A 10,884-nucleotide genomic window follows, 5' to 3' on the forward strand; every position below is an offset into this window, starting at 1 on the left:
TTCGGTCGCCTGAGATAGAAGTAGAAGGGTCGAGGAAGGGGAGGGAGGAATCTGGGACTGTCCAGGTGAATTTGAGGTCGGGGTGGAAGGTGTTGGTGAAGTGGATGAACTGTTCAACCTCCTCGTGGGAGCATGAGGCAGCGCCGATACAGTCATCGTTGTAGCGGAGGAAAAGGTGGGGGGTGGGGCCAATGTAGTTGCGGAAGATGGACTGTTCCACATACCCTACGAAGAGGCAGGCATAGCTGGGGCCCATGCGGGTGCCCATGGCTACTCCTTTGGTTTGGAGGAAGTGGGAGGATTGGAAAGAGAAGTTGTTCAGGGTGAGGACCTAAGGGGTATCAGATTGCACAGGTCCAGCGACAGGCTGAAAGATTGGGAAACTAAAGGTCAACAAAGGGCTACAAAAAATGATTAAAACAGCAAATATAAATTCTGACAGAAAACTATAACCAGATAAAAACTGGAGAGCATAAACTTCTATATATACACGTAGCAAAGGGATAGTTAAAGTGAATGCTGGTCCCTTGGGGGATGAGACTGGGAGGGTGACAGTGGAGAATACAGAAATGGTGCAGTCACTAAATCAGTGCACTTCAGCTTTCACAGTGTAGGACACTAGTACCAACCCTATAGTAACAGGTAATGCCAGGGTTAACATCTTCCTCAGGGAAACCTACTGAGCAAACTACTGAGATTAAAGGCAGACAAGTCTCTGGGACGCGATAACCTCCATCCTTAGATTTGACAGGAAGGTGCAGCAGAAATAGTGGATCATTGGTTATAAAGTTTCAAAATTTCCTGCATGCAGGAAAGCTTCCTGTGGATTAGAAGATTGCTAATATAATGCTGTTATTCAAAAGGGAGGGAGGCAGAAGGTAGGAAGCTACAGACCAGTTATTTTAACATGAGTGATTGGAAAATTGTTAGAATTCATTACTAAGGAATTAATGACAGATTAGATTCCCTGCAGTGTGGAAACAGGCCCTCCAGCCCAATTAGTCCCCACCGACCCGCCGAAGAGTAACCCACCCAGACCCATTTCCCTCTGACTAATGCACCTAACACTACGGGCAACTTAGCAAGGCCAATTCACCTGATCTGCACATCTTTGGATTGTGGGAGGAAACCCACGCAGACACAGGGAGAATGTGCAAACTCCACACAGATAGTCACCCGAGGCTGTAATCGAACCTGGGACCCTGGTGCTGTGAGGCCGCAGTGCTAACCACTGAGCCACCGTGCCACCCCAAAAGAACAATAGAAAGGACAACAGAAAGTCATAATGCAATCCATCAGAGTTATGAAGGGTAGATCAGGTTTGATTAATTTTCTAGAGTTCTTTTGAAGATGTAACAAGCAAAGGTGGATAATGGGGATCCTGTTAATGTGGTATATCTAGACTTCCAGACACCATCTGATAAGATACCACACAAAAGGTTAATACGTAAGGTAGGATCACATAAGATTTGGAGTAATTTATTCGTTTTGTTATGAAGGTGTAGGTTTGTACTGTACCTTTAAGAGAGACTGGAAGCTGGCACGGACTTAGAGAAGCACAGAGTGTGCTGAGAGAATTTAAAATGTAACATTTGACTGTGAAACCAGTACTGCAGATGAGTTGCCTTGATACAAAAACATATTCAAATTCAGCCAGTTTAAACTATGCCCCAGATACCAAAATCCAGTTGAATTTGAATTTAGCATTTTGACAACATCAAACCAATGAAATGATCTGATGTTTTGGAGTATAAAACCAGACATTTTGAACAGTTAGGGAGAGAGAACTGCCAAGAAAACCATCAAGTATACACTGCTAGCTGAATTGCACTCTGAAAGGTACCTGTTCACATGAAAGACCCGTGAGGTAGAATACTGAAGAAAAGACAATAGAGGAAAATCTCCAGAGGACGATACAAAGAGAAGACCCAACAGGTTTGAAATTTGAAATTTTTTTGAAAATCTTAATCGGGGTTTTTATCGGATTAGTATTATAGAGTGGGGAGGCAAAATATAGGTTTAAGAGAGAGGAGTTGTAAATAATTGTTGATTTTAATATTCTCTGTTGGACTTAAAGAATACAATTGTTAATTTTTACTTTAAATAGTGACCTCTGGCATGGTTCTTTGCCTCTTGAAATTGAACAGATTACAGTGTGAGGTGAATGTCTCTGGGTGTCGGGTATAAATTAGCAGAGGGGTTTACCCTGTGTCATAATGGTCTGCATAGAGCATTGGCTAACCAACAGGAGAGTCAGGATAAATGGTGTCACTAGTGGGTATCATAGGCTTTAGTTTTGGGCCCCAACTATTTATAATCTACATTAATGATCCTGATGCAGGGATAGAAAGTACGATAATTAAATTTATAGATAACACTAATATAGGTGGGAAAGTAAATTGCAATGAACAAATAAATTTATAAATGAATATGGATCGGTTAGGTGAATGGGATAAAAATGACAGGTTATCTGTTGGTCAGAAGAATAGAAAGGCAACTGGTTTTCTAAATGGAGAGAAATTTCAGACTGCTTCGGTGCAGAGGGATCAGGGTGCACTTGGTTATGAATTACAGAAAACTAGTATACACATACAGCAGGTAATAAGGAAGGCGTAGGGAATTCTGGTATTTATTGCAAAAGGAATAGAATATAAAAGTAGGGAAGTATTGCTGACAGTATACAACTCATTAGTGAGACCGCATCTGGAGTATTGTGCACAAGTTTGGTCCCTTTAATTGAGAAGAGTACAGGTCATTCTGGTATAACACGCGTTTCATCAACGGGAATTTGTTATAACGCGACTGACGAATTGGGGACATTGTTTCTAAACCGCGAACTTTTAAAATGCATGTTGGCTGTAATGTGATTACAGCACCAACACCTTAAACACTGTTTCTATAGTGCAATTTTTCTATAATGTGGAGTTCCACAAGAACATGCAGAAGAACTGATTGTAGTTTTATTGGATGCAGTTCAGAGAAGATTCCTGAGATTGATTCCAGAGATGAGGTGTTTGTCTTATGAAGAGAGATTGAACAGTTTAGGCCAATATGGTGTGCAGTTGAGCAGAATGAGAGGAGATCTAACTCAGGTTGATGTAGAAAACATGATTCCTCGTATAGGACCATCTAGGATGAGACGTCCTTGCTTGAGGATAAGGGAGAGCAGATCTCACCTGCTGTGGTTTTAACAGGTGTGTTTTGTCCTGGTTTTCTTTGAGAGAGAGAGAGAGAGAGAGAGAGAGAGATTGGGGACAGGTGCTGAGTAGTCTATGAGAAAATAAACAGCTTGTGAGGCCTTGGAGTTTTTTTTAGAAAAACGTTAGAACAATAGAAGCAGCCTGAATGGGTGTGGTCAAGCTCCCACCCACAAAACCAGGGATTTTTGGCTTAGCTTTCAGCAGGTCCTGTTTGCGTCTTGAAGAGATGGGAGCTTTTTTTTTGTCACTCTCTCGGTATAGTCAAAAGCTGGGGGTTCTCTGCCTACTAAAGGAAGTTGCATGTGAGACAATCTATGTTCTGAACTTGTTTTTTGTCAATGGCGTGTTTATGGGATAGAACTATAATGGAATAGTTACTGTTTAGTAGTGAAATAATCTATTATTCTGTTTAGTCTTCTAAAAGAGTTAAGTTATTCCAAGCTCCTCTCTCCTTTGTTGTATTTTAACTAGTGTTTGAATAAATTGTGTTTTGCTTAACATAGAATAGTTTGACCAATTGAATTGCATTTGGTACAAGCACCTCTCATTTGCCTTTAAATTAAGAAAAGGTTAGGGTCTAAGCTAACTTTGTAATATATTTTGAGGGAGTCTGGTCTGGTCCATAACACACGCCAGCCCCAACTCCATTTTCTTGCTCGCCCTCTATAACCTTTCAAATCATTACTAATCAAACCATTATCAAACCTAACTCTGAAGAGAGGTTGAGTAGGTTAGGTTTATTTTCACTAGGAAAAAGGAGATTGAGGGGGGACCTGATTGAGGTTTACAAAATCATGAAGGGTATAGACAGGGTGGATAGAGACAAGCTTTTTCCCAGGGTGAAGGATAGCAGAGGTGGTAGAGACAGGCACGGTAGATTCATTTAAGATGCATCTGGACAGATGCAGGAGTAGGTGGGGAGCAGAGGGATACAGATGCTTAGGAATTGACCGACAGGTTTAGACAGTACATTTGGATCGGTTCAGGCTTGGAGGGCCAAAGGGCCTGTTCCTGAGCTGTACATTTTCTTCGTTCTTCCTTTCTCTTTGTTCAATCTCCTCCTTACATTTACTCAATGTACCAGCATCCACCATACCCTGCAAAAAAAGGCAAAACATTGTGCAATCGCACGAAGGAGTTGGATATAGCCCTTGGGGCCAAAGGGATCAAAGGATAAAGGAGGCCATCCCCGTGGGAAGGAGGGAGCGTGTTCTATAGGCTCTTCAAATGAGGCCATCTGGGTAGAGCTTAGAAATGAAAAGGGACTGATTACTTGCTGGGATTTTACTAAAGGCAGAGGGAAACAGAGGAGCTGTTATGTAAACAAATCATAGAGATGTGTGAGAGAAACAGGGTATAGTTGTTTGGGAGTTCAACTCTGCTAACTTTAACTGCAATCATCTTAGTGTGAAAGGATTAGTTGGGGTGGAATTTTTAAAGTACACCCAGGAGAGCTCTTTGTGCCTGTCCACCGAGAGTCCCGTTGGAGATGGGACTACTCCTGGGGAATGAAGCAGGTCCAAGTGGCTCAGTTTCAGTGGGCGAGCATTTTGGGGATAGTGACCATAACTCTGTAAGTTTCAAAGCCATTATGGACAGAGATAAGGATAGTGCAGAGGTGACATGTCTGAACTAGGGGAAGACCAATTTCAATATCACTGGACAGGATCTGGCAAACATGGACTAGGAGCAGCTCCTTAAATCTACATTTGGAAAGTGGGAGACTGTTAAAAGTTCTGGGTGTAGGTTTGCTCACTGAACTGGAAGGTTCATTTTCAGACATTTCGTCACCACACTGGGTAACATCATCAGTGAGCCTCCAGATGAAGCACTGGTGGTATGGTCCCCTTTCTATTTGTGTGTTTAGGTTTCTTTGGATGTTTGGTGATGTCATTTCCTGTCTTTTTCTCAGGGGGTGGTAAATGGGATCCACATCGATGTGTTTATTGATAGAGTTCAGGTTGGAACGCCATGCTTCTAGGAATTCTCGTACGTGTCTCTGTTTGGCCTGTCCTAGGATGGATGTGTTGTCCCACTCAAAGCGCTGTCCTTCATCATCTGTGTGTCAGGATACTAGTGAGAGAGGGTCATGTCTTTTGGTGGCTTGTAGATGTTCACCTATCCTGGTGGCTAGCTTTCTGCCTGTTTGTCCAATGTAGTGTTTGTTACAGTCCTTGCACGGTATTTTGTAAATGACATTAGTTTTGTTAGTTGCCTATATAGGGTCTTTCAAGTTCATTAGCTGCTGTTTTAGTGTGTTGGTGGGTTTGTGGGCTATCATGAGTACTCTGGCAGTCATTTCTGAGATGTCTTTGATTAAGGATAAGTGGCTAGGATTTCTGGACATGTTTTGTCTGCTTGTTTTGGGTTTGTTGCTGAGAAATAGGCGGATTGTGTTCATTGGGTACCCATTCTTTCTGAATGCATTGTATCGGTGATTTTCCTCTGCTCTGCGTAGTTCCCCTGTGCTGCAGTAGGTGTTGGCTCATTGAAATAATATTCTAATGCAGCTTCATTTTTGGATGTTGGGATGACTGCCTCTGTAGTTCAGTATTTGGTCCGTGTGTGTTGTTTTCCTGTAGATGCTGGTTTGAAGTTCCCCATTGGCTGTTCGCTCGACTGTGACATCTAGGATTGGCAGTTTGTTGTTGTTTTCCTCCTCTTTAGTGAATTTTATACCAGTAAGGGTATTATTGATGGTCTTGAAGTCTTGCTCTAATTTGTTTTGTTCAGTGATGACAACAGTGTCATCTACGTAGCGGACCCAGAGTTTGGGTTGGACGGTTAGCAGAGCTGTTTGTTCAAGGCTCTGCATTACTGTCTCTGCTAAGAACCCTGATATCGGAGATCCCATGGATGTTTCATTGGTTTGTCTATAGGTTTTGTTGTTGAAGGTGAAGTGGGTGGTAAATCATAGGTCCACTAGCTTGACAATACTGTCCTTGCTGATGAAGTTGGTGGTGTTTGGTGTGTGTGTCTTTGGGTCTTCTAATAGTGTAGTCAGTGTTTCCTTGGCCAGGTTGATGTTGTGGATGTGAACAGGGCTGTTACATCAAAGGAGACCATTATTTCATCCTCTTCTTAGTGTCTTTGATGGTCTTCAGGAATTCTTGGGTGGAGTGGATGGAATGGTGTGAGTCTTCTGCTAAGTGTTTTAGTCTTTGGTGTAGGTCCTTGGCTAATCTGTAAGTTGGTCTTCCAGGTGGCAAGACTAATGGTCTGAGGGGGGCTCCTGGTTTGTGAATTTTGGGTTTTTGGATCCATCTGATTTCATTTTTTGCAAGTCTGTCTTGTTTAGTTTTCCAGATTTATGAAGTTTTTTGAGTAGGGCTGTGATTCGGTTCTCTAGTTGTGGGGTCGGGTCTATCATCTGTTAGTAAGTGTTGGTATCTGCAAGTAGTGCTTTCGCTTTCTCAATGTAGTGTCTTTGATTTATAATGACCGTCAAGTGTCCTTTGTCTGCAGGTAGGATTACAATGTTTTTGTCTTTCTAGAGCCTTTCTAGGCTTCCCTTTCCAGTGTAGTGAATGTGTTTCCTTCCTTTTTCCTGCTTAATGTTGGTGCGACTGATGGTTTGCTGGGTTTCCTCTGTGAGTTGGTTGTCTTTCAGTGTTAATTGTAATGCTGCTAAAAAATCCTTTTTGTTCATGTCTCTGAAGTTGATAATTTAATCCTCTTACTAAGACGGTTTTTTTCAGGATCTGTTAGGGGTCGGTCTGAGAAGTTTTTATCCAGGCCTCTATCTTGTCTGTGTTGTTATTTTGTGTGAGTTTGTGTTGGTTTTTTTCTGCAGGTCTAGTATTTTTTTCATTTTCTTTGTTTGCCGCTGTCTAATATCCTGATCAGTTTGAGGCAATATATTTTGGAAGGTTTAATCAGAGAAGGACATGCACAATGTATGTTAAGTTCTTAGGGAGTACTGAGGAACAGAGAGACCTTGGTGTACAAGCCCATTGATCCCTGAAGGTGTCAGCACAGGTAGACAGGGTGGGGAGACGGCATAAGGGATGCTTCATTAGCCGCAGCATGGAATGCAGGAGCAAGGAAGTCTTGTTACAACTTTATAAAACATTTGTCGGGCCACAGATGGAATACTGCGTGCAGTTCTGGTCGCCACAGTCAAAAGAATGCACTGGAGATGGTGCAGAGGAGATTTACTGGAATGTTGCCTGGGATGGAAGGAATGTCTTATGAGGAAAGGCTGAGGGAACTGAGGCTGTTTTCATTAGAGAGAAGAAGGTTAGAGGTGACTTAATAGAGACACATAAGATACTCAGAGGGTTAGATAGGGTGGACAGGGAGAGCCTTTTTCCTCGGATGGTGATGGCTAGCACAAGGGAACATAGCTTTAAATTGAGGGGTGATAGATTCAAGACAAATATTAGGGGTAGTTTCTTCACTCAGAGAATAGGGGTGTGGAACGGCCTGCCTGCAACAGTAGTAGACTCGATGTTAAGGGCATTTAAATGGGCATTGGGCATACAAATGGATAATAATGGAACAGTGTAGGTTAGGTGGGCATCAGATTAATTTCACAGGTCGGCACATCGAGGGCTGAAGGGCCAGTACTGCGCTGTAATGTTCTATGGTCTGTGACCCTGATTTGATTGAATGGCAGAGCAGTCACGAAGGGCTGAATGGCCTCCTCCTGTTCCTAATTGGAACGTTAGAATGTGCTTCGAGGGCTGGCACATACACTGGCCCAAATGCCCTCCATCCATTCTATGATTCAATATCTGTGCTCCTTTAATTTGGAACATCCTGATTTCCATCACTGCACCATTGCCATGAAGCTCTGAAACTGCTACCTCACCCTCTGTAGCTCAGTCTCCTTGCCAGCATACAGTCACTCTTAGGTAGAACTCCCTGTGACACTCTGGGATCTCTTACCTCCTCAAAGGTGCTATGTAAATACAAGTACTTGTTCAGTAAAAGACAGGAAAAAGAGGGGAAGTGGTCCATGTACTTTATAATGTCTGATGGTCCCCTGTTTCCTGCAGGCAACAAACATGACAGTGTTGCTGAGGGAATGTGAGCTAGAATTGTTCACTTACCCGCAGAGTCAGGAGAAACTCATCAAAGTCAATGGTTCCACTTGAATCTTTGTCGAAATGTTTGAAACATGCTTCAATGTCCTTCTTTTCCAAAAGCACACCATAATCACTCAGACCTTTCGAAAACTCCTTGAAGTCAAGTGTCCGATTGTTGTCATCATCCATGATCCGGAATACTCTACACGACACACAGATTGGGAAGGAGGAAATCAAGGCTGGGTTTCCCTCACCACCTGCCATAGACCCAGTCCAGCAGCTGTGTCCTTTCGGACCTGACCAGCGTGATCAGTAGTACGAGGAGAAAGTGAGGACTGCAGATGCTGAAGATCAGAGTCGAGAGAGTGGTGCTGGAAAAGCGCAGCAGGTCAGGCAGCATCCGAGGAGCAGGAAAATTGACGTTTCGGTCTAAAGCCTTTCATCAGGATGAAGGGCTGGTGAAGGGCTTTTGCCCGAAACGTCGATTTTCCTGCTCCTCGGATACTGCCTGACCTGCTGTGCTTTTCCAGCACCACACTCTCGATGAGATCAGTAGTACTGCTGCCAAGCCACTCTTGTGAAATAACTCCACAGGAGCTGGTATCCTGTCACTAAGTCTCCCTTTATTTACACGCAGAGAGCCCTTGGACACTGATCCAGCTCTCAGAGTGAAGAGAACCTCTGACACTCCTGCTTGTATCTGTCAGCCAGGGCTCCCTGACTCAACCAGGTTGACAGCCACAATCATATTTTAGGAGGTCTACCTAGCTGACCTCATTACAATCTCTACACTTGATGACGAACAGTTAAATCCCCCAAGGGTACATTCTGTGTCCTCCCCACCCTCAGTGCTTACTCCAAGTGTTGTTCAACATGGCGGAGCACTGATTCATCAGCCAAGGGAGGACGGTACGTGGTAATCAGCAGGAGGCTTCCTTGTCCATTTTAACCTGAGCCCGTGGGAGATCACGGGGTTTGGAGTTAATGTTGGGGACCCCCAGAGCAACTCCCTCCTGACTGTATCCCACTGTGCTGCCCCCTCTGCTGGGTCTGTCCTGGCAGTGGGATAGCACTTATCCAGGGATGGTGGTGGTGGGGTCTGGGACATTGTCTATGAGGTACAAAGTCATAGAGTTTTATAACAAGGAAAGAGGCCCTTTGGCCCATTGTATTGGTGGCTGCATTCCAGAGAACCAGCTAATGTTCTGGGGACAAGGGCTCGAATCCCATTATGACAGGGAGTGGAATTTGAATTGAAGAAAAATCTGGAATTAAAAATCTATTGAAGACTATGAAACCATTGTCAAATGTTGGAAAAACCCGTCTGGTTCACTAATGTCGTTCAGGGAAGGAATTGTGCCGTCCTTACCCGGTCTGGCCTATATGTGACTCCACACCCACAGCAATACGGTTCATTCTTAACAGCTCAGGATGATAATAACCACCGACCCAGCCAGCAACACCCCCATCCCGTAAACGAGGAAATAACAAATGACCAGACTGGCCTCTTCAGCAACTCTAACAACCACTCTTCCCCACCGCCATCCCCACCACGACACTCAGTGGCAGTGTGCACATCATCAGCTTGTTGGAGAAACTGTTGCAGAGGAAGTGGTGGAGGCAGGTATAATTTAAAAGGCATCTGGATGGGTATATGAATAGGAAGGGTTTGGAGGGATATGGGCCGGGTGCTGGCAAACGGTGTCAGAGTGACTCAGTGGTTAGCACTGCTTCCTCCCAGCGCCAGGGACCCAGGTTCGATTCCAGCCTCGGGTGACTGTCTGTGTGGAGTTTGCACATTCTCCCCGTGTCTGTGTAGGTTTCCTCCCACAATCCAAAGATGTGCAGGTTAGGGTGGATTGGCTATGCTAAATTGCCCTGGGTGTCAAGGGACATGCAGGCTAGGTGGGTTAGCCATGGGAAATGCAGGGTTACAGGGATAGGGAAGGAAGGGTGCATCTGGGTGGGATGCTCTTTGCAAGGTCAGTGTGGACTTGATCGGCCGAATGACCTGCTTGCATACTGTAGGAATTCTATGAAATGAGATGGGTTCAGTTTAGGATATCTGGTTGGCATGGACGAGTTGGACTGAAGGATTTGTTTCTGTGCTGTACAGCTCTATGACTCTGTAAGGTCATTATGAAAATAATCAAAGGAAATCCTTTTTAAAGAGAAATTCATTGAGATATTTGGGACTGGGGTCTGAGGCTGGTGGAAGGAGACGTGAAGAGGATTTCCAAAGGGAAGTGAATAAATGACAGGGAAAAGTTACTATGTCAACTCTATCTGCAGATCCACAGGAAACAGGCTTACACAGTGAGCCTGTCCAACAGCCCTGAGACAGGTGACAGTGTGTAATCCCCACGATTGTCTGAGCCTGGAAGGTACCGGCAGTGAGCTTTGCTCAGAGTGTCACCGGTCAGCAGCAGGCTGGGATCCTGCCTGATCGACAGGCTGGGCTTTTCCAGCAGTACACTCAGCACTCTCATCTCAGCATCAGCAGTGATTACGTTCTCCAAACAGGCGAGATAGTGCCACCTCACATCATGGGGCAGTCAGTGAAAGGACCCAACTAACCTGCCGCCCCCACCCCCCCCCCCCCCATCCCCCCCCCACAGAAAGGGGGGAAACTGCCCCCCCTTCATAAGGGCAAA

At 44.5% G+C, this 10,884-nt stretch overlaps 1 protein-coding gene across 1 annotated transcript in view; it reads right to left on the bottom strand.

The window, feature by feature from the left end:
• Positions 1–10,719, bottom strand: part of LOC122547101 (calcyphosin-like protein) — a 12,839-nt gene extending 2,120 nt beyond the window's left edge. Inside the window, exons 1-3 of the mRNA XM_043685678.1 lie at positions 10,544–10,719; positions 8,488–8,526; positions 8,255–8,432 (exon numbers count right to left, since the gene is read on the bottom strand). Coding sequence (XP_043541613.1) covers positions 8,255–8,432; positions 8,488–8,526; positions 10,544–10,719 — 393 coding nt within the window. The remainder of the gene's footprint in view (positions 1–8,254; positions 8,433–8,487; positions 8,527–10,543) is intronic.
• Between the last annotated feature and the right edge of the window lie 165 nt (positions 10,720–10,884).

The sequence above is a fragment of the Chiloscyllium plagiosum genome, unplaced genomic scaffold, assembly GCF_004010195.1.
Source record: "Chiloscyllium plagiosum isolate BGI_BamShark_2017 unplaced genomic scaffold, ASM401019v2 scaf_13793, whole genome shotgun sequence".
In the NCBI taxonomy this organism is placed as follows: domain Eukaryota; kingdom Metazoa; phylum Chordata; class Chondrichthyes; order Orectolobiformes; family Hemiscylliidae; genus Chiloscyllium; species Chiloscyllium plagiosum.